At 46.7% G+C, this 27215-nt stretch overlaps 1 protein-coding gene across 1 annotated transcript; it reads right to left on the bottom strand.

The window, feature by feature from the left end:
- Positions 1-1699: 1699 nt before the first annotated feature.
- Positions 1700-26074, bottom strand: LOC140729815 (uncharacterized). The gene is made up of 8 exons (XM_073050027.1): positions 25973-26074; positions 17266-17485; positions 16194-16332; positions 10805-10887; positions 9877-10008; positions 8159-8389; positions 6365-6556; positions 1700-2529 (listed from the first exon to the last, which is right to left on the bottom strand). Exons 1-8 carry the CDS (start codon positions 26072-26074, stop codon positions 2459-2461), a joined length of 1170 nt encoding a protein of 389 aa, XP_072906128.1. The 3' UTR covers positions 1700-2458.
- Positions 26075-27215: the final 1141 nt, after the last annotated feature.

Here is a 27215-nt window from a genome sequence, read left to right as displayed (position 1 = left end):
TTGTTGTCTTCTGTCCTTTGGATGAACACCCTAGTTGGGCGGTGTTTGATTGATTCTGTTGTGGCTGTTATTCTATAGATTTGTCAGGTACACCTGCAAGAAAATGAATCTCAGGGCTGTATATGGTGACATATGTGTACATTGATGATAAAATTTACTTTGAACTTCAATCAAGTGATTGGGGGAGGGAGGTGGAATTCTGACCTTTACCAGAGCTCAGAATCAGACAGTCTCTGTAGAAATGGCTTCCTCGTATTCCCCCGGGATTGAGAAGTCACTGCCAGCCTCAGAACAGAAGGTGTCTGTGTATGATTTCTTCTGGGGTGGAATTGGAGTTACACGAGTTACCTCATGGACCACACAAAGTGAGGGTAGGGTCAAAGTGCCCCTTCTCGAAGGAGGAGAGATACTGTGTTTAAAGTGCCCCGTCCTTGATCAAAACGAGGGACCGTGTACAAAGTGCCCTTTCCAAGATAAACAGTGTGAGTCAGCACAAGGGACTACAAAGTTTGTGGGGGTGGGCTGGGCACCAGAAGAGCCCGTATTCAGTGGGACAGGGAAACAAAAGGAAATTTGAAAGGAAGTACACCCACACTGTAAAGTCATTCAAAAATAATCATTTAATGACAAAATATTGCACAACATTTACAGATTTAAACAACTGCAGAGCTCCAGGCCTGCAGATGATCTACAGTCTAGTCTCCCCCCAGTGGCATTACAGAGCACAAACTGGCCCAACTTACGTATGCCGACCAAGATGACCTTTGACTTCAGACCCATTACCTGTATTTGGCCCATATCCCTCCACCCTCTGGCTGAAGTTACACTTTGGGCTTCTTTCAAATCTCTCCCCTCTCACCTTCAGCCTGTGCCCTCCAGTATTCCATTTCTTTCCTATTGGAAATGTCACATTCACCCGATCTCTGCCCCTCAAGTTCCTGCTGAGTCTTACTCACCTCTCACCTTAAAATCTCCCCCTCATCTCAGAGTATCCAGGGGCTGGTGTCCACACTGTGACCTCCTCCACACAGCAGAAACCCCATACAGACCACGTGATCGCTTTGCGTTTAGTCCACAGGAACGACCCTCAGTGCCCTTTTTGACTCTCCCTTTAATAACCACTCCCACCTGTCACTCCGTGTCTCCCTGCTCTGTTAGTGATGGTCAATAACAAACTGAAGGAACGACACCTCGTTTGTCCAAACACATTGTAGACTTCAGGAGTCCATGTTGAATCGTAAAATTGTAGACAACTGTCCTCATTTATTTACCCCTCCCTGTGTTCAATCCGATCCCACTCTGTCAGTATCAAACTATACACACGTTCACATGTAACAAGCCGTTACGTGCCATTACTAAGAAATTCCCTCTGTTCTACCCGATTTCCTACCCAAATCGGCTTATTTATGGACTGTTTATTCCTCTTCATAAATGAGTTCCTCCAGCATTTTGTGCATTTTGTTGGAGTCACTTCTCTCCTCCCTGCCTTTCTCGTTTACCTTTCCTCTCTTTGTTTGTCTCTCCCTCTCCCAGCCTTTTTTTTGCCCTTCCTCTCCCTTGGTGTCTTTCTCTTCGTCTTTCCCCTCTCTCTTCCCCTCTCCCTTTTCCTCACAAGGAAAGGTCCCTTATCAGAAATGTTGACTGTTTTATTCTCTCTCTCTCTACACAGAAAGGGAAAGGTTCTGCTCAATCTGCTGAGTAATTTCAAAACTTCCTTTTATTTTGTTTCAAGCAATCAAAAACTTGGCAGGGCCCAAAGTGATGGCTGACTGCCCTGAAGGATGGAGGTCGAGGATCTGAGTTCCTCTCCAGGGATCGGAGCTTGATTGCACAACAGTAGATTGGTGAGGCCGTGAGGAAGCGCTGGGGGTCAGGCGGTGAGGAGGCAGCATGCATAACAGGAGGGGTGTTGAGGGAGCTCTGCACTGTGGGGGGTTCAATGAGGAGGGAGCATCGTGCTGTGGGAGGTGTCATATGCAGGGAGCGACACACTGTGGGAGAGAGTATTGTGCTGAGGAAAGGACTTCAAGAAGGCAGCAGCTCACTGTGGGTAAGGCAGTGAGGAGGGAGTGCTGTGCCTCGAGAGGGACAATGAGGGAGCTCCATGCCTTGGGAAGGCCAGAGAGGAGGGAGCGCTATGCCATGGGAGGGAAGATGAGGAAGTAATGCTGAATTGGGGTACAGGCGGTGAGGGAAGGGTGGTCCTCACTATGGGTGGGAGGACCGCACTGCGGAAGGGGGCGGTGAGGGGAGTGTGCCTCACTGCTGGAGGGTTAGTGAGGAGGGAACGCAACTCGTTACAGTGGTAGTATCAAGACAGGGCTGCGCCATGTAGAAGACGCAGGACCGAGGGAGGCCACTCTGCTGAGTAGGGAGGGCTGGCGCAGGTCACAGGGACGGGGATGAAGGCGGGCAGCAGCGAACAAGGACTGAGACGGCGTACACTTTGTGCCAAGTCTCACGCCGGCTGAGACAACCTTGGTACCCCCATCTCATCGCTGCTCGTCTGCGTGGGATAGTAGTTGAAGCCTGTGGAGAGGGAATGGGAATAGTTTTAGTATGGCGCCCACTCTCCCACTGATTATCAATATCTATTCTGAGAATACCAGCATTTGTCACACGTCCCCAACTGTCCCGTGAGAAGGTGTGGAGTGGGTGGCCTGCTCGACCCACTGCCGTCCTCCTGGTAAAGGCTGGGGAGGGTGGTCTCGAATTTGGACCCAGTGAGGCGGAGGATTGGTGAGATATTATATGGTAGGGACAGTATGGGATCTGGAGGGTGGGGGTCCCCTGTGTGTGGTGATATTCCCCCCACCCCCTCGGGGAAGGGCTCTCAGAGTAGTGAGGAACCATGGTGCGTTTTTAGACATTACAGCCACTGTTCTTATTTATTTATTATTTAGTATTTGCACAGTTTGTTGTCTTTTGCACACTGGTTAAACGCCCAAGTTGGTGCGATCTTGCATTAGTTCTGTTATGGCTATTACTCTATTATGGATTCATTGAGTATGCCCGCAAGAAAATGAATCTCAATTTGATCTAATTGAAAGCGATGGAGCGAATGTGGAGAGGATGCCTCTTACAGTGAGGAAGTACAATACCCATGAACACAGCCTCAGAATAGAGGGACATCCATTTAGAATCGAGCTCAGGAGGAATCTTTAGCCAGAGAGTGGGGTATCTGTGGAATTTGTAGCCACAGGAAGTTTTGGAGACCAAGTTATTGGGCATATTTAAGGCAGAGGTTGATAGAATATTGAGGCAAAGGGGGATGATGGATCAGCCATGATGAAATGGCAGAGCAGACTCAATGGGCCAAATTGCTTAATTCTGTTCCTATATCTTATGGTTTTGTGGTATGTGGTGACATATGGATTTTGATAATACATTTACTTTGAACTTGTTTTAATTGTGTTATTTCTCAATAGAACAGTCTTATGACAGGAAGAATGTGCGCTTTATGGAAGGGGATGTTTTGACAACAGAGGTAAACAGGATACAGCTTTTAAAGAATGAATGTCAAAACAAGATGATGGAGGAATGTTATGGAAAGGAGCCCCCCAATTCTGTAAAAAGTATGAGTGTTTCGTTTGAGACACAAAATTGAAGCTATTTTCATGACATTTGCCTGCAGATAGAACTTCCTTTGCAAAGAAAATAAGAAACGTGTCCAAAATCTGATCTACTCTTAAGTGGTTGGAGGGTGTTTCTGTACATTACAAGACCTAGCTGAAGGGTACTCGTCATCAGGCAGCAATGGGGCCAAATGGGTCAGGTCAGTGGGAATGGGCAGACTGGCCTCCACCTTCGGCTTTGGGTAGAGAGAGAACTGTTCGCAACTTTGATGCATATAGAGTGAAGAAGTTGAGGCTGAGGAGTCTCGTTACCCATGCAATTGGCCCGGTGCAAGGCTGGATTGCTCTGGGTGCTGAGCTGATTGGGAGAAATTGAGAGCGGCTTTGGGCTGAGCAGTGAAATCTGCGCCCGGAATGAGTCTCTGGGTGGTATGTTCTTGGCCCAGAGCCTTTTGCTGCAGCAGTGCCCGGGTCCTCGAGCGAGGAATGATGTGCTGTTTGGACAATTTAGACCAGAGATGGCCAACCTGTGGTGCATGCGGCAAAAGTAGCGCACTGGATAATTAGAAGTGGCGCATTGCAGCACAGTGATGATAATAAAAAAGTAAGCCTACTCATGCAGAAATATTAACCAAAAACCAATTTGTAGAAAAAAAATCTAAAACAGGAATTCAAGTAGCTTAGAGCTAGAAATGGGTTTTACTGAGAATAAATCTAAAACTTAGCAATTTTATTATTTCGTGCACATCTTTTGGTGAATGTTTTCTTCTTTCATATTAATCTCTTTTCAATTTTAAAAAATGTTCAATGAGTCAAACTAGGAAAGAAAGACTTTTGTTCTGCAGTCGATCCATAACTGTTCGATACACGTTTGGTGCTTGTATGATCCTGGCGCCAGGCGTCTGCACCAGCGGTGCGTCGCAGGTTTTTGCCAGTCAGTTTACAATTGACACTCGTTCGCAACAGACTTGTGCTTTGTTCGTCCTTTGTGAACATTTGTAGTTTTGTACTCTTTTGAAAATTAAGCCTTGTTTTTACATTCAGTTACCCATCACAGTGCAAAAGAAAATGAGCAAAAGATCAGAAAGTGATAGTAAGTGTGAATTCAATGAACAGTGGGAAAATGAGTTCTTATTTATAACAGGAAAACTGTTGTGCAATGTTTGTGAAACGACTTTCTCACATAATAGAAGACATGATCTTAATAGACACTACAAAACACAACATCAGACTGAAATAGAAGGAAAACTGAAGCTAGTGCGTGGGTCTGAGTTACGGAAAGAATATGTGATTAAGAAAAAGGGAGAAATCAAAAGAAGACAAAATATATTTGTTAAAAGTCTCAATAAGGTAAGTAATGTTTATCTTGTTTTATATTAAATCAATATATTGTAGCAATGTACTACATACAGAGCTAGAAACAACGACACGCAGTCGGTAAGTCGTTTCAAGACTAGTTTATTCAAACTTCGCGGCACTGGCTTTTAATCCCTAGCTCCCGCCCTCTCCGGGCGGAAATGACATCAGAGGTGCATTACCAAAGCCTCTCCCCGCGCACGGGCTATTTGTGAGTCGGTTCACCTGCGCAGAAAGTGGGTCGCCACAATATCATGTAAAATGCTAAATATGTCTATATTAACATATTTTTATAAGAATTGAATGGTGCATCTGAAGTCATGCACAAAAAAATTGGCGCATGGATTGTAAAAGGTTGGCCACCCCTGATTTAGATGGACAGGGTATTGGGATTGGAGGTGAGAGCAGATTTCACTCGCTCTCCCGCAGGGTTCACTCCTCTCTCCATGGTACCGAGGCCATGGGACTGCTGCCATACTCTGTGCCCGATAACAGGATGAACTGATATACCAGACATCCCACCCTGCAAAAACTCATTTCAGGGAGGTAGCACCACCACCCCCCGACCCCTGCAACCCATATTTCCCCCCACCCCGGTCGACTTCAAAGGGTGTGTCTCCAGGACATTTGATTCTGAAAGAACACAATTTATTTGATCACAGATTGAAACCACACACACACACACACACACACACACACACACACACACACACACACACACACACACACACACACACACACACACACACACACACACACACACACACACACACACACACACACACACACACACACCCTTATTGAGCAGTCTCAATGCTGATGCAAATGGCAACACTCATCATTTTTGACCCCTGTTAGGCAGGGGTACACTTTAGCATAGTCTGGGGTGAAGTAGGTTTTACATTCTCTTGTTTTGGAACACTCTGCAAACGTGCTGCAGGGCACTAAACTGAACTGATGGACAATGAAAGGCAGAGAGAGGTCGACTAAAGCCCGCACACAGAGAAAACTGATAGGTTTATTTAGCACAAAGAGAGACCAATTGGTTCTCTCTCTCTCACTCAAAAAAAAATCAATTTCCATGATGTTGTATATAATTTGTGGGCGTCAGGAAGCCGCTATCAATATGTGGGAGACTCCTGGAATTCCCGGGAGAGGTGGGATGTCTGTGATACCCAGGCTTTGGGCCTACTCCAGGGTTTGGAGCTAAGGACATATTTTGGGTTGAAATGTTGTTGTTTGCTTCTGAAGTTTACATGATTTGTTTTCTCCCCCCCATATCGTGTGTTGGTCTTTATTTTATTTATCTATAATTCTGTTCTTTCGGGTTTCTTGCTTTGTGACTGCCTGTAAGTAAAGAAGTCTCAAGCTTATATAATTAATACATTCTTTGATAATAATAAATGTACTTTGAATAAAAAGTTGCCCCTCACCTTTGGATGTAGACTTCTTACAGCCTTTATAGATGGCAAAGGCCAAGAGAGAGAGGACGATGATGATGGAGATGAGGATCATGATAACCATCTTTTGGTTCAGTTGTCCCATGTGTCTCTCAGGAATCTCTGGTGAAATCACAGTAGAAAATGCCCTTTTCTCCAAACATCCCTCCTCAGAATGGTCGCATCCTGTGAATGGAAGGTAGGCACAGGGGTAAATCATAAACACAAGAGATTCTGCAGAGGCTAGATGTCCAGAGCAACCGGCACAAAACGCTGGAGGAACTCAGCACCTACAGAAATCAATAAGCAGTTGATGTTGTGGGCTCAGATCCTTCATCAGGACTGGAAGGAGAGGGGGAAGAAGAGGTGGAAAAGGTAAAGGGCTGGAGCGGAAGGAATCTGACAGGAGAGGAGAGTGGACCATGGCAGAAAGGGAAGCAGGAGGGAGGTGATATGCAGGTGAGGAGAAGAGAAGAGGCAAGAGGTGAACTGGAGTGGGGAATGGAAGAGGGAGTGGGGAAATTGAGCAGAAGTTAACGAAATCGACGTTCGTGCCTTTTGGCTGGAGGCTACCCAGACAGAATACGAGGTGCTCCTCCAGCCCGAGGGAGACCTCATTGTAGCAGTAGAGGAGGCTGTGGACCGAGATGTTGGAATGGGAATGGGAATCCGAATTAAAATGGTTGGCATGCAAGGATAATACCTGCCATTTCTTTGGCGTTTTTATCTTTTTTTAAACGAGGCCAAGTTGCTAGCTCTACGCTCAACCCAGCACGGATGGAAAGCGTGCAAGGAGCCAGCTGGATTTGAACTCGGGACAAACTTACCTTGAAGCCCGCTGCAGATGCCACTATCAATGATTTAGTTTAGTTCCTCGTGTTTGTCTCTGCTCCCTCTACCTAGTGTTTGGTTTATAATCTCAGGGATTAGGATTCCTCTGGCAGGCCCACCCCTAACCTCCCCCTCTCCCCTTGGGAAGGGAGGCTGAGCCACTGCTGTATTTCCAGTGAGGGTTCTCCTGCACCGCTGCCAGGGAGGGGACTCCGGGATTTGGGCCAGTGACGGTGACAGAAAGTGTGAGAAAGGGAAGAAGGAATGAAGCAAGAGAGGCAGGAGGAAGAGATCAGGATAGACAGAAATAAGGAGAATGGGGCAAAATTAGAGAAAGAAATAGAAAGAAAAAGGCAGGAATGGAGTGAGAGACACAGAGAAACACTCTATTTATTTATTGAGATAGAGGGCTGGAAGGGCCTATTTTGCACTTAAAGCTGTGCTGCACAGCAGACCCCAATTTAATCCGAGTTTAATCACTGGAGAATACACAGTGACCAACCAGTACGTCCTTGGATCGTGGGAGGAAACCGGAGCACCCGGAGGAAACCCATGCGATCACAGGAAGAACATACAATCTCCTTGTATGCTGCAGCGGGAATTCAACCCAGGTCACAGGTACGTTAAAGTGTTGTGCTAAGCAGTACATTAACGTTACGCTCCACCCCACCTCCTTCTTATTCTGTCACTTTCTCTCTCTTCCCTCTCTCTCCCCACTCTTCCCCAACTCGGTCACTCTACTCTCTCTCTCCCCCCATTTTCTCTCTCTAACTCCCCCCCACACTTTCTCTTCTTTTTCTCTTTCTCCCCCTCTCTACCACCCACACCTCCCTAACTCAAATCTCTGAATTGAAAAGCCATGCCAAGTGATTGCGTGAGGCGCTGAGGAGCAAGCACCGTGGGGGGGGGAGATGGGCGACGAGGGAGGATAAGAAGTCTCCAGAATGGAATACTGACCGGAGGCGAGGGAGGGAGATGTGAGCGGCACGGAGCTACTGTAGTGCGGAATCTCGGATCCGGAGTTCTGTCCTGTCTTTCCCAAAGATTGGGTGGATCCAGGGAATACTGGGGAGATCCCCTCAGACGTCTCCACCACTGGTGTTGGCAGTTTCACGGCTGGGGTTTGGTCAGAGGTCGCAGTCACTGGCTGACGATCCAGCAGGGTCCATGTCGGAGTTTCTGTACTGCCTGTACAGGGGGTTCATAAAACAGAGATTGAGAATTAGGCCATTTGGTCCATCGAGTCTGTTCTACCATCTCCCATTAACCCCCTTACCAATCAGGGACATATCAATCTCTGCTTTAAATGCATTTGACGCCCATAGCCCACTCCCCCCCCCACCCCATGGCAACGAATTTCACTGATTCACTAGTTTAAAACAATTCCTCATCATTGTTCAGAGTGCTGAAGACACGAAGGGTGATGACAATGTCGCCATCGTTTGCACTGGGATATGGACAGGACGGGCTGGGAATTGGCAGATGGAGTTGAAACTGGAAAAGGATGAAGTGATTCACTGTAGAAGGTCAAACCTGCAGTCTGGCCACTACTCAACAACCTACAAACTCACTTTCAAGGACTTCCTACCACTCGTGTTCTCAGTATCATTTTCATTTGCAGTTTGTCTTTTTTTTAAAAAAAGACATTACTTCCAAAATTAATTGTTTGGTCAGAGAAGTCCCTTTGGCCCATCCACTCCATGCTGAAACCATTAAACTGCCTACTCCCATGGACCTGTACCAGGACTCCAGCCTTCCATGTACCTATTCAAACTTCTCTTAAATATTGAAATCGAGCTTGCATGCACCACTTCCACTGGCAGCTCGTTCCACACTCTCACTACCCCCCGAGTGAAATTTCTCCTCATGTTCTCCTTAAACATTTCACCTTACACCCTTAACTCTTGACCTCTATTTCTAGTCCCACTGACCTCAGTGGAAAAAGCCTGCTTGCATTTACTCTATCTATACCCCTCATAATTTTGTATACCAAATCTCATCTCAGTCTTTTATGTTCCAAGGAATAAGGTGGCTGGAGTAAGGGCCTTATGCTTTGGCTCTTGTGGGGTTAAAGGGTAGAGGCCAGATAAAGGCCAGTCCTCCAGGTTCGGGGGTTCAGCTCAGCGCTAACAACCCTGACTGGTAAAACAAAATTGTTACCAGCAACAGAGAATCTTTCTACATGATCCCATGATAATGATTGCTCTTAGCAATTTTTTTTTTTAAAAGAGAAGTGGTTTGCCATTGACCTCTGGGCAGTGTCTATAAAGACGGGTGATCCCAACCATTATCAACACTCTTCAGAGATTGTCTGCCTGGCGTCAGTGGTCGCATAACCAGGACTTGTGATCTACACCGGCTGCTCATACGACCATCCACCACCTGCTCCCATGGATTCATGTGACCCTGATCCAGGAGGGTGAGCTAAGCGGGTGCTACACCTTGCCCAAGGTTCACCCGCAGGTCAGAGGAGGGAAAGGAGTGCCTCACACCTCATTTGGTAGAGACGTATCGCCATCCCGCCACCCTAACAAGCAGGCCTTTGAAACGTGGCAGGAAACTAGAGCATTCCGAACAAACACGCGATAACAGTGAGAACATAGAAACTCCCTGGGCACAGTGGTGGGCATCGAACCAGAACGTAACCGCAGCCTCCACACAGCACCAGGCCTTACCCAGTGTTGTCTCGGTAGGGCGACTGGAATCCCAGTCAGCTGTGGAGTGCAGGGATCTCGGATGTGCCTCCGTGGTTGTGTGCTTGTTGCCGAGTTGTTTCTCTGCTGTCGGAAGACTGGCACTTTTCTGAGCTGCAGGAGACAAATTGGGTCAGCCTGACACTACCTCGCCCACAGTCCAGTGCTTTTCTCACCACCCCTCCCGCAGAGCGACACTCCCTCCTCACCGCCCCTCCCGCAGAGCGACACTCCCTACCTCAGCGTGCACATTAGCATCTTTGGCCATCCCACACATCTCATACATGGAGGGAATGTGGCTCCCCGTCACTGACTGGTGCGGTGGAGCACGGCACAGAAAAGATACACGAACCATTCCCGATTCCCATCCAGTAACTAGTGGGCTGATTCAGTTATCTGCACTGGGACTCAGAGTGCACAAAAAGACTCTGTCGACTCTAAATATACCCAATGACTTGGCTTCCACATTCCTCTGGCTAAGGAAACTGCTCTTCATCTCCATTCTAAATGGATGTCCTTCCATTCGAGGCTGTACCATCTGGCCCTAAACTCCCCCGGTATTGGAAACATTATCTCCATGTCCACTCTATCTAGGCCTTTCAATATTTGGTAGGTTTCAATAAGGCCAAAAGACATAGGAGCAGATTTAGGCCATTCAGCCCACGCATGCTACCAAACTCCAGCAACAATCTGATAACCATTTCACTCCCCTTTTTACGCTTTGGAGTATTACCATTAACTGAGGGGTCTACGGACCCCAGGTTGGGAACCCCTGCTCAAGAAGGAAGGAAAACAATGGTCACATTCAGGAACTATTCACAGGGCAGTGGTAAAGGTGGAGCTCTACCAGCGGCTGGAATGTCCTCGATGGGCCGAAAGGCTTCTGTCTGCGCTGTAATGCTATGATTACCTTTATCGATATAATCCTTAAGGTCCTTCACCCAGAGACGATCAAGGTTCAGGCAGATGTTTCCTAGTTTCTTATGGACGACGCTGTGGACAGAACAGGTGAAGTTTAGCACTGGGGACAGGGGTCAAAATGGTACAGCCCTTGCTCAGTTTTCCCATCCGCAACCAGGGCAAAGGGTCTATTGACCCACTGGAGTGGTCAGGTGGGCACTGCCAGCCACCCCAATGGAATACGGTCTTCTTTTAAACAGAGGGCAGGGCTGTGTGTAGCTCCCTCTACATTGTCCCATCATACAGTCCCGGGGTCAGTCACAGAGTGAAGCTCACTCCACACTGTCCCATCACACAGTCCCGGGGTCAGACACAGAGTGAAGCTCACTCCACACTGTCCCATCACACAGTCCCAGGGTCAGACACAGAGTGAAGCTCCCTCTACACTGTCCCATCACACAGTCCCAGGGTCAGACACAGAGTGAAGCTCACTCCACACTGTCCCATCACACAGTCCCAGGGTCAGACACAGAGTGAAGCTCCCTCTACACTGTCCCATCATACAGTCCCGGGGTCAGGCACAGAGTGAAGCTCCCTCTACACTGTCCCATCACACACTCCCGGGGTCAGACACAGAGTGAAGCTCACTCCACACTGTCCCATCACACAGTCCCAGGGTCAGACACAGAGTGAAGCTCACTCCACACCAGGAGATTGCAACCTGTGGTCCATGGACCCCTTAATTAATGGTAGGGATCCATTACATAAAAATAGTTGGGAATCTCTTTCACACTGACCCATCACACACCCTCAGAGTTATTCACAGCGTGAAGCTCCCTCTACACCAGGGTTTCTCAACCAGGGTATTCACTGAGAGGTTGTGATTAAAGAAAGTAAACAATGTTTTTTTTAAACTTTGCATGATGGTAGTGCTCACAGTGGTGGACAGTGTGCCCCGTAGCAACCTCAGCCCAGTATGACAGTGTGCAGTTGGACCCTGTTTATTTGATCGAGTTCAGAAGGCAAGACGGTAGGCTGATAACTGGTGAGGGCTGTATTGTACGTAGGGGAGGACGGTAGGCTGATAATTAGTGAGGGCTGTATTTCACGTAGGGGAGGACGGTAGGCTGATAATTGGTGAGGGCTGTATTTCACGTAGGGGAGGACGGTAGGCTGATAATTAGTGAGGGCTGTATTGTACGTAGGGGAGGACGGTAGGCTGATAATTGGTGAGGGCTGTATTTCACGTAGGGGAGGACGGTAGGCTGATAATTGGTGAGGGCTGTATTTCACGTAGGGGAGGACGGTAGGCTGATAATTAGTGAGGGCTGTATTGTACGTAGGGGAGGACGGTAGGCTGATAATTAGTGAGGGCTGTATTTCACGTAGGGGAGGACGGTAGGCTGATAATTGGTGAGGGCTGTATTGTACGTAAGGGAGGATGGTAGGCTGATAATTAGTGAGGGCTGTATTTCACGTAGGGGAGGATGGTAGGCTGATAATTAGTGAGGGCTGTATTGTACGTAGGGGAGGACGGTAGGCTGATAATTGGTGAGGGCTGTATCGTACGTAGGGGAGGACGGTAGGCTGATAATTAGTGAGGGCTGTATTTCACGTAGGGGAGGACGGTAGGCTGATAATTAGTGAGGGCTGTATTGTACGTAAGGGAGGACGGTAGGCTGATAATTGGTGAGGGCTGTATTTCACGTAGGGGAGGACGGTAGGCTGATAATTGGTGAGGGCTGTATTTCACGTAGGGGAGGACGGTAGGCTGATAATTAGTGAGGGCTGTATTTCACGTAGGGGAGAACGGTAGGCTGATAATTAGTGAGGGCTGTATTGTACGTAGTGTGAGGACGGTAGGCTGATAATTAGTGAGGGCTGTATTGTACGTAGGGGAGGACGGTAGGCTGATAATTGGTAAGGGCTGTATTGTACGTAGTGGAGGACGGTAGGCTGATAATTAGTGAGGGCTGTATTGTACGTAGGGGAGGACGGTAGGCTGATAATTAGTGAGGGCTGTATTTCACGTAGTGGAGGACGGTAGGCTGATAATTAGTGAGGGCTGTATTGTACGTAGGGGAGGACGGTAGGCTGAAGAGGAATGTGAAGTGCATTTTCCAAGCATTGAATGGACTCGCCTAATTTGGGCTGTGATGTTCCTGTGCAAAATACATGGGGAATTTTATTAACCCTTGTGTTTTGCAGACATGTCTGACAGTCCAATATGGTTATTTTTGAATAGGACATGTGAGATATGAAGGGGAGGATTCTAGGCCCATAGACAATTCCGATAAGGTTAATGATGAACAATTACAGAATTCTGAGTCATTCCACTGCACTACTGCAACAACAGACACAAAAAAGTCCGTCTTTACAATGAAAGTTACTTATCAAGGCATTTTGCATCGACTGGTGAGCCAAGTTGTCCTGTTCCATTGTGCCTAGTCTGCAGCAATGGCTCCAGCAGAATTGAAAAGACACTTAAATACAAATCACAGCCATATGACATGCAAAAGTGCTGATTACTTTAACGGTTATTAGAGTCTCAAAACAAACAGCTTCTGGAAATAAAGTCACAGTCAATAAAAAAAAGTAGAACTTATTACCCAGAAAAGGAGAAGTCACACAATTCGTGAGAACCTAATGGTGCCAGCATGTAAATTTATAGCGGATAAAATGCTAGGACAAGATGCAGTATGAGAAATTGAAAAGGTTTCATTCTCAAACATTATGATAAGCTGACGTATTGATGACATGTCACATGATGCTGAAGAGTTTTTGTGTGATAATCTGAAAAACAGCTTCTCTGTCCAGATTGATGAATCAGAGTTCACCAATAAAGGTCATCTTGTGGCATTTGTAAGATGTGTAAATGATGGTGAAATTCAAGGATACTTTTTTTCTAATGTGAAGAGCTGTCCAAAACAAGCAAAGGCCAAGATATATTTAATGTTTTGTCTTCATATCTGGAAACAAAAGTTCTGTCTTGGAGGGACTGTGTTGGCATCTGTACTGATGGCGTCCCATCAATGATTGACTCCATGAGAGGTTTCGTCTCTCTTGTAAAAATGAAAATCCTGACATTGTCACAACACACTTTCTTCACAGAGAGGTGTTGATCTCAAAAACTCTTAGAGATGGATTGAAAAAAGTTACTACAAAAATGGTTAACTTTATTAAACAAAGATCAGTTCACTCAAGAATGTTTAAAAAACTGTGAATACCCTGACAAAGGCACACCAGTCTCCTGATACATGCAGAAATCCAGTGGCTAAGCAGAGGAAGAGTTCTCAACAGGGTGTTTGAGCTGAAAGGTGAATTGCAGAAGTACTTTCAAGAAAATTTTTGCTGAGTGCTTTGAAGATGACGAATGGCTGCAGAGACCAGCCAACTTAGCAGATATTTTTCATCATATGAACCAGTTGAACAAGTCTCTTCAAGGCCCTACAAAAGATGTCTTGACCTCTAGAGACAAGATTCTTGGATGTAAACGGAAACTCAGTCTTTGGAAAAGTCATATTGCGAAAGGAAATCTTGAAATGTTTCTACTGCTGCTTGGGCTTGAGATTGAGGAAGGATATCAGAAAGTCTCGAGTCTTATTGAAATCCCCCTGGAAGAACAAAATTGAACAATACTCTCCCTTCCTTTCACCACGAGACTGGGTGAGGGAACATTCTCTAAATCTTCCGCTCAGCCTTTGAATGAAGAAAAAGAACTGTGATCGTGCACTCAAGATAAGATTTACTGACTTGCCCTGGACAAGTTCTGGATTTCAGTGACAGAAGAGTATCCTACCATTCATTGAAAAGCAATGAACATTTTACTGCAGTTTTCAATTTCTTACACGTGAGCAAACTTTTTCTTGTTTAAGAGCAAGGATAGAAAATGTTTCATTTCAATGGAATGGGAAATCTGTGAACTTGTGCAGCAAAAAACAAGCACAGATTTCACATGCTAGGCCTATATTTGAGCCTGACTGTGTCACTTAGTAAGAAAATATTTTTTCAAACTCTTGTATAAATTTGTGTCTTAGGTTATATTTTTATTCATATTGCTTTGGCTTATGGTTTTTAGTAACTTTACTACTCAATAAACTTCCATATTGTAAATAAGTTTAATTAAAATAAATTTACAACCTTTATTTAAAGTAAATCTACCAAGCCTACCTTTAGAAAAATTAAATCCCATTTTGGCTTAAGCCAGATATTCAGCAGAAATTTATTATGTTTGCTTTGTGAGTTTTTAATGTTTATGAAAGGGAAAGAAAGAAAGGTAAGCTAAGCTTAACTACCTGTTTTTCTCCAAGAAATGTTGGCTAAAAGTTCATTCTCTATTCAAAAGACAGCTCAGCCATAGCAGCGGCGGTTTTCCCTATTAGCATGCTGAGCTCTGGATCGAGAGACAGGTTGCTGGAGACTGTCGATCCTAGGCAGGTGAATTCATCTACCTCTTTCAGGGTGTGGTCGCCGATACTGATGTTGGGGCCTTCGCGGACGAATTGGACAACCTACACCCGCCAAGAGCACCGCCTCAACAGCTTCTACCTACGGTGCTTGTGTGGGATCCTGGGCAATTCCCAGAAAGACCGCGTGCCAAACAAGGACATCCTGGACCAGGCCAGCATGCCAAGCACGTATGTCCTTCTCACACAGTGATGACTGCGCTGGCTTGGCCATGTCCGTCGCATGCAGGGTGGCCGCATCCCCAAGGACATCCTGTACGGAGACCTTGCCACAGGATCCCGGCCCATAAGGAGCTCACTGCTTCGTTACAGGGACGTTTGTAAACGTGACCTGAAGTCTGCTGATAAGAGACAGTTGCACCTGGCGACAGGCTGTACGTCCAGGCATTACCAATGCAGAGGAAAAACGAACTCGACTGTGGTCGGACAGAAGAGAGAGAAGGAAAGCTGAGTGACTATCCAGCCACAGCCATCAGCCTTCGTGTGAAGCAGCTGTGCCAAGGACTGCCGCTCAAGAACCAGCTTATTCAACCACAGCCGACGCTGTTCCACACCCAACCGGGCCCATCCATTGTCCGTTAGACAGACGGAGCCATTAATTATTAATTAATTCAAAAGAGCATTGACAATATTTTTTGGATTAATATACCTAAAACTTATTGATCAAGTGAATGTACCGTGTGCTCTAGGTATAATATTATTATTAATTCTAATAATAATAATAATGAACCCAGGGGCTCCCCAAGACCGGAAAGTTATTTCAAAGGTTCCTCCAGGGCATTACAGGTTGAGAAAGGCTGCTGTACACATGCTCTCGGGCTGGGACGATACAGGTTCAAGGGCACTGGTTAACCAGACCAAGGATTCATACAGATGCGTGGCGAGGGATTTGATACAACCCACACTAATGAGAAACAGGCAAGACATACTCACAGAAAGGCTGACTGACGGTTATTGCAGTGTCTCACGGTCCTGTAATTTGGTAAAAATTGTCCATAATCACTGTTCTTCCACCTCACGGCAAGGAATTTGTTGCAGCATGTTTCATCAACCTCCGATTTAAAAGCCATGGCTGTGGATACATAGATCTGGTCTGGTGACTGAGGCAGGAATCTGGAGATCCCCTCCTGGACAGGGGTCCCCTTTTGTCACAGTCTCATCTAACCCAGAGTTTCCGAGTGGGCACCAACCCTTGTGAGTTCCTGCACTGAACTGGCATACTCTGATTTTAACTGTAACCCCCACCTTCCCCTACACTCCTCCCTGTCTCTGTAACCCCTCCATCCCCTACACCCCTCCCTGTCTCTGTAACCCCCTCCATCCCCTACACCCCTCCCTGTCTCTGTAACCCCCTCCATCCCCTACACCCCTCCCTGTCTCTGTCACCCCCTCCATCCCCTACACCCCTCCCTGTCTCTGTAACCCCCTCCAGTATTTACACCCCTCCCTGTCTCTGTAACCCCTCCATCCCCTACACCCCTCCCTGTCTCTGTAACCCCCTCCATCCCCTACACCCCTCCCTGTCTCTGTAACCCCTCCATCCCCTACACCCCTCCCTGTCTCTGTAACCCCCTCCATCCCCTACACCCCTCCCTGTCTCTGTCACCCCCTCCATCCCCTACACCCCTCCCTGTCTCTGTAACCCCTCCATCCCCTACACCCCTCCCTGTCTCTGTAACCCCCTCCATCCCCTACACCCCTCCCTGTCTCTGTAACCCCCTCCGGTATTTACACCCCTCCCTGTCTCTGTGACCCCTTCCAGCCCCTACACCCCTCCCTGTCTCTGTAACCCCTCCAGCCCCTACTCCCCTCCCTGTCTCTGTGACCCCCCCCCCATCCCCTACACCCCTCCCTGTCTCTGTGACCCCTTCCAGCCCCTACACCCCTCCCTGTCTCTGTAACCCCCTACAACCCTCCCCCTTCCCGTAAATATTCTGCTTTCGACTCGGACACCCTCCGGCGTCTGGTTGACAGGAACAAGTTAACTTTAAACTCTGTCTCTCACCCGACCACGATAACAGCGATCCCAGGAGGAAGGCGGACAGGTAGAAGTTGTCCCTCTGAGGTGCCATATCCTTCGAGGCGGGCTCGGCAGCGCGGAGCAGCAACCACTGACCACCCGGCGCAGCCGGACGGAGACTGGGCTGTATCCCCGTTCGGGGTTTCCCCAGAAGAGGAGGAACTTCGATTGGCCAATGGGAGCTCACGGCTGGGGCAGAGGTAATCTGGTCGGAAAGTGGGCAGGAGCAGAATGAGGCGAAAAAGAGGGGCAACTAGAGTGGCGAGAGGGACAGAAGGAGGAGTCAATGGCCACAGTCAGGGACAACAGGAGAACAATAAAAAGGCAACAAGAGTGTCATTAAGGGGAGTGAGGCAATAGGAGGGTAACTAGAGGGCAATTGGGAGAGACAAAAGAGGAGGAATCAGAGGGGCAACACAAAGGGAAACAGGTGAGGCAATAGTAGGGGGAAACACAGATGATACAGGAGGTACAACAGGTCTGACAAGCAGGGGTAACAAAAGAGATGTTACCACTGGAGAGGTAACTGCAGTGAGAGGAGGGGCAATTGAGCAAGAGGGAAACAGGAAAAGTAACAGTTGGGGCAGGAGGAAGGGACAGGAGTAACAGGGATGTGGAGAAGTAGGCAGCTAGAGGGGTGTGTGGTATAGGAAGTCTTGTGTGGTCACTGTGGAAGGGGGGTGGGAAGAGGGAATGTAAGTGCAGAGGGGTAGAGCTAAATGGAGGGTAGTGGGGCAATTGACTACAGAACCACAGGTGTTAGTGGTTAGTGCCACACTTACAGCTCAGAGTTCAATTCATTTTCTTGCGGGCACACTCAATAAATCTATAGATTAATAATCATAACAGAATCAATGAAAGACCACCCAACTTGGGTGCTCATCCAGAGAGCAAGAACAGCAAACAGTGAGTTATGGTGAGAAGATATTAAAAGTGGGTTCTGTCGGGATCAGTTTTGGGGCTGCTGCTGTTTATAATTTATATAAATGATTTGGATAAGCACATAACAAATAAACTAGTAAAGTTTGCCAATGGCACAAAATTAGGGGGACGAGCTGATAACATTCAGGCAGCTGAATCAATACAGTTTGCTCTAAATAAAATTCAGATGTTGGCAGATAAATAGCAAATGAAATTTAATATATATAAATGTAATGTATTACATATAGGAGGTAGAAATATTAGATATAAATATGCAGTGGGGGTATTGAGTTAGCAAGTGCATGAGAAGGATTTCAGCATTCAGGAAGACTCATCGCTATCACCACCTAGACCATGCAGAGAAGCGATTAGGAAGGCTAATAGAATATTGGGCTATATAATGCAATCAGTGGAGTTCAAGTCTAGAGACATTCTCCTTAAGCTGCATAATGTGCTTATGAGGCCACACCTTGAATACTGTGTACAATTTTGGTCTTCATATTGTGTGAGAGAGGTGAAGGCACTGGAGAGAGTCTAGCACATCCCAGGTCTGCAGGGTATGAGCTATGAAGAAAGATTGGGAAAGAATTACATCTTTTTAACCTAAGTAGATGTAGAATGAGGAGACATGATAGAGGTGTTCAAAATCATTAAGGGTATAAGTACGGTGGATGCCAGCTGCTACTTCACAATTAATCCATCATCAAGGACACGGGGTTATAGGTGGAGACTGGTTAAAGGGAGATTTCAGACTAACATCAGGAAGCATTTCTTTACACAGCAAGTTGTGGACACTTGGAACAAACTACCAGGTTGTGTAGTGGAGAGTAGTACCTTAGGGACTTTCAAATCTAAATGATAGTTATTTCAACACCATGTGAATAGGAATTTAGCAAGCTTTGTTGTGCTGAATGGCCTGTCTCTTCAAAAAAACTTTCTAGAGTTCAAATATTCTAAAAACTGTGCAAACACAAAACTAAATGAATATATAAGCAATGAATATACGTTGTATTTTCACGTTCTCCCCATGACCACGTGGGTTTTCTGTGGGTGCTCCGGATTCCTCCCACATTCCAAAGACGTACTGTTCGGTAGGTGAATTGGTCTTTGAAAATTATCCAGTGCTAAGGTTAAACTAGGGTTAAACCTTTGGATTTTGTTGGGTGGTGCAGCTCGAAGCACTGGAGGGCCTGTTCTGAGCTGTAATTAATTAATCAATCAATAAATAAATAACCAATACATATGGAGATCATGAGATGAAGAGTCCCTGAAAGTGAGTCCATAGGTTGTGGGAACATTTCAGTGATGGGGCAAGTGATGTTATCCCCTTTGGTTCAGAGCCTGATGGTTGAGGGGTACTAACTGGAATCAAATGGTGTGAGTCCTGAGGCTGTTTTACTTTCTTCCTGACGAAGGGTCTCGGCCCGAAACGTTGACTGCGCATTTCAACTGATGCTGCCCGACCCGCTGAGTTCATCCAGCTTTTGTACGTGTTGATTTGACTAAACACAGCATCTGCAGTGTACTTTGTGTTTACTTTCTTCCTGATGGCAGCAGTGAGAAGAGAGCACGTTCTGGGTGGTGGGGGTCACTGACGATGGATGCTGCTTTCTGTGACAATGCTCCATGTAGACGTGCTCAATGGTGAGGAGGGCTTTGCCCAGGATGGACTGGGCTGTATCCATTACTGTTTTAGGATTTTCTGTTCAAGGGGATTGGTGTTCCATACCTTGCTGTGATGCAGTCAGGTGCAAAAGGTGCATTTCACTGTATGTTTTGATGTCCCGTACATGTGAGAAATAAAGCCAATATTTACCTTTACAAAGCTAATCTTTATATTTATCTCTTCACATGGTTTCCTGAATGTAGAGTCAGAGGCAGGCAGGGTGCTACAGAAGGTTCTTGGCCTGCTGGCCTCCTTCAGTCAGATTAATAAGTACAGGAGTTGGGTTGATAGGTTGTGGTTGTACAAGATGTTAATAAGACCACATTTGGACTCAAGTCAGTTCCATCATGGGCACTATCCTATGTAGTGTTCAGAACATCTTCAAGGAGCGATGCCTCAAAAAGGCGGCATCCATCATTAAGAACCCCCATCACCCAGGACATGCCCTCTTCTCATCGTTACCATCAGGGAGGAGGTGCAGCAGCTTGAAGACACACACTCAGTGATTCAGGAACAGCTTCTTCCCCTCTGCCATCCGATTTCTGAATGGACATTGAACCCATAAACACCACCTCACTACTTATTGAAATAAACTTTTAATATATATTTACTGTAATTCACAGTTATTGTTACTATGTTTGCAATGTACTGCTGCTGCATAGCAACACATTTCCTGACACATGCCAGTGAGATCAAATCTGATTCTAACAATGAATATTGTGTACAGTTTTCCTCTGTTCTAGGGAAGACATTATTAAGGTGGAAAGAGTGCAGCGGAGATTTACGAGAATGTTGCAAAGCCTCAAGGGCCTGAGTTATAGGGAGAGGTCAGGCAGGCTAGGAATTTATTCCTTGGAGTGTAGGAGTGGCAATCTTATAGAGGGGTAACAAATCCTGAGGGGCAAAGAAAGGGTGAATGCACTCATGAGCTCGATGGCACAGGTTTAATGTGAGGGGGGATTCAGATTAATTTGCTTATCAGATGTATATTGTAACGTACAGTGAAATGTGTCATTTGCATTAACGGCCAATACAGCCAAGGATGTGCCGGGGGCAGCCCACCAGATTTAAAACTTTAATTTGGAAAGGCAGCTGAGGGTCAACGTTTCGTTTCTCGCCCGCAGAGTGGTGAGTGTGTGGACCGATCTGCCAGAGGAAGTGGCTGAGGTGGGCACTTTAACAACGTTTAAAAGACACTCGGGCAGGAAAGGTTTAGATGGATTTGGTCTAAGTGTGGACAAATGGGACCAGACTGGCAGGTGCCATGAGCGAATTGGGCTGCAAGGGCCTGTGTTCGTGTTGTGTGACTGTATGACTCTTTTACTTGTATAATACCCTGGTTTAAGACCATGCTTGATTTATTAATACAGTTATGCTGTTGGGAATTTTTGGGTTCTCCTCAAAATGCAAAGCTATATATATTATACAAAAGACTATTTCATTTAGGCTTGTTGAATTCGCCAATAGAACATTTTGGCTATTAGGATGCTGCCAGAGGAAAAAAAATGGGAAGGGGCAGCCTTTTTCCAGATAGATAGAGAGAGAGAAGGAAAAAGAAAGAAAAGGGTTTTCAGGAGAGAAGGACAGTAAATATCGCGGAAGAACTCGGTGAAGCGCCCACAGAACCCATTTGGAAGCTCAGATACCGATGTCAGAAACTATACGGACTATATAGCCTCACAGGGCATGTGCAGGTAAATTACAGTTGGTCTGCTAGCGCACACCATTGGAGAAAGTTCGCTGCCTTTTTCCTTGGAATTTGCGTGGAAATGGTTTTGCTTGGCCTGGTCTTTCAGGCAGAACCATGTCGGTACTATGAGTGAACGAAGTTACTACACGGGAATGAGCTCCAATGACCTTATATAGTATTATTGTGTTGGCTATAGTTTAAAATATTGTGTCAATCCATTTTCGATCGAAGTTTATATTGGCGTGAGTTAAATTGTTGCTCCTGACGAACGGTAAATTTGCAAGGGTGTGTCAGTATTCATAAAAGTAATTCTCTTAATTTCCCTTGATAGAAACATTCAAACTTTTACGTTTTGTATTTACCCGAATCATATCCATCCCATGTACTGCTGTGTTCACAGTTACAGATAACTTATTTCAAGCCTACGGTGAGAGGGTTGCAGTTTTTAAACATGATTCACAAAGCATTGCATAACAGGAGTGGTTCGTTCGTTCGTTCGTTCCCTCTCCCTCTCCCTCTCCCTCTCCCTCTCCCTCTCCCTCTCCCTCTCCCTCTCCCTCTCCCTCTCCATATTATACCTTAACTCCCCCACTCCCGCTCGATTTTCTCCCGTCGGTCTCGAGGGATCATCCTTTCCTGAAAAATCCCGTGTGCTTTCCCGCTGTCTGACCGGGATCTTCCCGCTTTCCCTACAACAAGCTGTCGATTATTGCAATTCTTAATGACTTTCTCTGATGTTGGAGGGAGATTTCACCGGCCTCGTGAGTCAACGTCCGGTCATTAAAATTCCGGTTCTAATTTTGAATGTCCTGTTTAAAAAACCCCATGGGATAACAGGAGTGAGAAGAAGCCAGAGCATTCGGGATATATGGGAATGGGTAATTGATTTTTTTACTGACATGTGCCGAGTTGGCAGTGAAAAGCTAGTCTTGCATTGTGTTGGACATGATGAGTCCTCAGGAAGGGTCTCGGCCCAAAACCACTCTATAGATGCTCCCTGACCTGCTGAGTTCCTACAGCGCTTTGTGGGAGTTGATAAATATGGACCCCATTCAGACCGATGGGATTTGTTTAAATTGGGTTCACGTTCAGCACATACATTGTGGGGCATAGGGCTTTTCCTGTGCAGTACCGTCTGTGTGGGATGTCCAGGGAGGGGTAATACCTCTGGTGAGGGGGCCTGTCGTGTCAATCCTGGGGCAGCTCGCTCACCTTCGCTCCCCACTCGGCTCTAACCTGTGGCTCTAAGTAGCTGTCTGTATGTGACAGCGGTCACACCCATGTACATCGCTTCGACAGGTGGGCCAAACCTGGTGAGGGTAGCCAGTAGGCCTCATACCCCGGTGAGAAAGGGGACATGCCTGGGAACTCAGCCCCAGTGGACTGGGTGAATGAGATCTACTGTGAGATCCAACAGCCAGGAAGATGGTACTGCAACGCTACGTGGAGAGTGAAGGGTGTGACGAGGTACGTGGTCATTCCCTACAACCAAGGAAGACCCCAGTTTGTGACGCTTGTTCATACCACTGGGCCCAGACTTCTGAGCTCAAGAGTGGAATGGCTTTTCCACTTTTAAACTCTCCTGCACGGGTTTCTTCTTGTCAGACATGATGGATAAATGGCTGTTGTTCTGTATTCTGATAAAGCATACGCATTATTAATAAAACACAGAGGAGCATTTTTACTGTGTCTTTGTGGGCAGATTCAGTCAATCACAAAGTTATTCAGAGGAAGGACACTTTGTGACAAGTATCTGTCTCAAGGCAAAACTTTATGACTACCGGTTCTGTCTTCAGCTCCTTCATCAATCCACTTCCTTTTATTTAAAGGTCAGAAGTGGAGCATGTTAGCTGAAGCTTGTACGATGTTCAGTTCCATTCAGAGTGAGGCAGCCCACGCCTGCTCATAGCGAGACCCAGATACATGCACTGGCACTGGCTGGCAAGTGACAATGACACAGGGTAGTTAGACTATTGCTTACACCACACTTGGAAGATTGTGTTCAGATCTGGTGGCCTCAATGCGAGAAAGTTTGTGGAAGCTTTAGACCTGCCTGGATGCTGAGGACATGCTTGGATTGGAGAGCATGTCTTATGAAAATAGGTTGAGTGAGCTAGGGCTGACTGAAGGAGGATGAGGGGTAATGATAGAGGTGTACAAGATTATGAGAGGACAGCCAACCATTTCTCCCCCAGGGATGAAATAGCTAATGCAAGGGTGCATCATTTTAAAATAGAGGAAAGTATAGAGGGGAACGTCAGAGGTGTGTGGAATGCCCTGCCGGGGTAGTAGCAGAGGCAGATACAATTAGGGGCACTTCAGAAACTTTTAGATAGCCACATCATAATCACTATGTGCCGTGTCGTATGACATGGGCGATCGTGGTCTTTCCATGACCTTGATTGTTCTTGGCAAACTTTTCTACAGAAGTGGTTTGGCATTGTCACCTTCAGGACAGTGTCTTTACAGGATGGATGACCCCACCCATTATCAATACATCTTCAGAGATTGTCTGCCTGCCGTTGGTGGCCGGATAACCAGGAATTGTGATATGCACTGGCTGCTCACATGGCCATCTAACCTGCTAGATTGGAACATGCAAAACAGAAAAATTGAGGGTTACGTTGGAGGAAAGGGTTAGATTGGTTGTAGAGTGGGTTAAAATGTCGGCACAACTCCGAGGGCTGAAAGACCTGTACTGTGTTCTATACTGTATAGTCCAGGCAGAGTCATCATCCCAAAGGGAATCAAGTCAAGTTTATTGTCATTTAACTATATACATGTATATAATGTATATGGAGATGAGACAATGTTTCTGTGAACAAGGGTATAGAGCACAGCAGTACACATAACTTATGAAAGTAAGGATAAAATCTACAGATGAATCGCGCATAAATGACAAAGTGAAGTGTAGAAATTAAATATCGTAAGGTATGGAGCAGATTAACCAGTGCCATTTTGAATGCAGAACAGCAGGGAGTACAGAACCCTAATGGTCTTGGGGAACAAGCTGTTTTTCATCCTGACCACAACCCACCCCACACCAATGACCCCTTCTCCCATCTTCAGTCCTCCTCTTCCTGGACACTCCACTCTGCTCTGGACCTTTTCATTGCCAACTGCCGATGGGACATTAACTGTCTAGATTTCAGCAATCTTCTCTCCAATTCCAACCTCACTCCTTCCGAACATTCTGCTCTTCACTCCCTCCACACCAATCCCAGTGACAACTGCCTGACACTTCCTGTTCCTGACCCCTCATAAAGGACCCCATTAAGGAGCACCAGGCCATGGTCTCCCACACCATCACCAACCTTATTAACTCTGGGGATCTCCCATCCACTGCCACCAGCCTCATAGTTCCCACACCCCGCACCTCCCATTTCTACCTCCTACCCAAGATCCCCAAACCTGCTTGTCCAGGTAGACCCATTGTTTCAGCTTGTTCCTGCCCCAGTAAACTCATAACTCGGTTTTATCCACCCTGGTTCAGTCCCTTCTTACCTACTTCTGTGACATGTCAGACGCTCCTCAATCTCCTCAGGAAGTGGAGGCGCCGCTATGCCGCCTTACTCCGAGAGGTGATATTGAGGTCCAGGTGAGGTCACCTGTGACGTGAACTCCCAGGAACTTTGTGTACCGAATTCTCTCTCTCTATGGAGGAGCCATGTATTCGCAGAGCGACATGGTTCATCTGCGCCTTCCTGAAGTCAACAATGATTTCCTTAGTCCTTCACCCATCATTGACACAGTCAAAGTCAAAGGTTATTGTCACGTAAGCAAGTGCAGGTATGCACGGGTGCTTTGGAGAACTGAATTGCAGCAGCATTTCAGGCACAGAGCATCAGGTAAGCAACATTCACAAGGAAAATATAAATCAAGTACTATTTAATATTTTCTACAGAAATACAACTACAATAAAAGTCTTTCGCAAAGTAATCAAATCAGTAATGGTGTTCCAGTACTGAGGTAGAGAATAAGGCTTGTTCAGGAACTGAATAGCTGAAGGGAAGTAGCTGTCCCTGAACCTGGTGTTGTGAGACTTCAGGCTTCTGTACCTTCTTCCTGGTGGTAGTTTGGAGGCGATGACATGGCCCAGATGGAGGGGATCTTTTCAGAACCTAGAACAATACAGTGCAGGAACAGGCCCTTCGGCCCACAGAGTCTCTGCTGAGCATGATGCAAAATTTAAGTATTTCCTGCCTGTATGGAATCCAGCTCCTTCCATCCCTAGCAGCCCATTCCAGGTACTTCCTGCTTGTTTTGTAAAAGACTTGCCCCACCGCCAGAGAAGGAGGACCTTCATTGCTGTCCTAAACACTAGCAGCATTGGAAGCAAAAACAGACAATGGTGCAATCAGTCAGGTTACTTTCAGCAGTAAAAGCTTGTTAGCGAGTTCAGAGACAAGCCAAACCTCTTTAATCTCCTCAGAAAGTAAAGATGTTGGCATGCGTTTGCGATTGTATCTGCGTGCTGAGCCAAAGCTGGTGACTCTCCCCAGTAAAGGCTGATGCATGTTCACCCTCCCTCCCCTTCCTGAAATCAACAATCATATCTTTAGTTTCGCTGAAGTTGAGTGAGAGTTTGTTGTTGTGACTCCACTCAGCCAGGTGACCTATCTCGCCCCTGTACACCGCCTCTCGCCAGCTGTGATTCATCCAACAAAAGTGAAGTCCTCAGAGTTCAATGGTGTTGAATTCACTGATCTCCTGTAGGGAGTGACTCACCTCCTAGCACCTCGAGGCCATTCTTCCATCAACAAGGCACTAGCCAGGAGTGTGACACAGTTGTTTTCACTTGCCTGAGTAAGTAACAACTTTTGAGAAGATCGATACTATCCACGACAAATCGGACGCCTCGATTGGCAGCACATCCACCTGGGGTGCGCTTTCCATCCCTCCACCACAGTGGCTGCAGCGTGCACTGGTCTACAAAATCCTTGCCCAGACTACTCTGAGAGACCCTCCCAAACTCCCCCCTCTCCCCTCAGGAGCCACAAGAGCTGGGCATACAGGGAGCACCATCACCTGCGGGTTTCCCTCCGCTGTCCCAGATAGGAATGGAATTCCTCCTCACTGCCCCTCCCGCAGTGCGGCGTTCCCTCCTTAATCTCCGTCCCACAGGGCAGATTACCTTTTCACCCTCCCTCAGCATGGCGTTCCTTCCTCACCCCAGTTGCCCTCCCTCTCTCCCTCCCTCCGAGCATCGTGCCCCACTTGCCCTCCTCCCTCAGAGCCTGTGGCTTGCCCTCCACACACTCCCCCCACCCCCACATTCCAGAAGATCGGTAGCAGGTCAGGGAGAAGGGACTTGTCCCATCTCCACAAGGGTCAAGGAGGAATGGGCAATAAATGCTGGCCTTTGCCACAAACCCAAAAGACAAAATGAAAATAAAGATGTCCGGTCTCAAAATAGCAGATGACATTTTCCTGTGTTTGATATTTGATCGGATGTTCGATGACAACATCTTCCTGTTCCTCTGTGAATTTTTATCATTTTCAGAACAATTAGTCATTTGGAAATTCCAAAAGAATAATAGCAAGCAATTTGAAATCTGAGTCAATTATGTATTTCGTCAAATTTCAACAGATTATGTTGAAGTGCTTCCAACTTCATCTGGGCCCAGAGAGGGTTGGGGCTGTAGGACAGTGACAGAG

Source organism: Hemitrygon akajei, chromosome 6, assembly GCF_048418815.1.
Source record: "Hemitrygon akajei chromosome 6, sHemAka1.3, whole genome shotgun sequence".
Classification (NCBI taxonomy): Eukaryota; Metazoa; Chordata; class Chondrichthyes; order Myliobatiformes; family Dasyatidae; genus Hemitrygon; species Hemitrygon akajei.
This window is presented reverse-complemented; position numbering and strand designations above follow the sequence as displayed.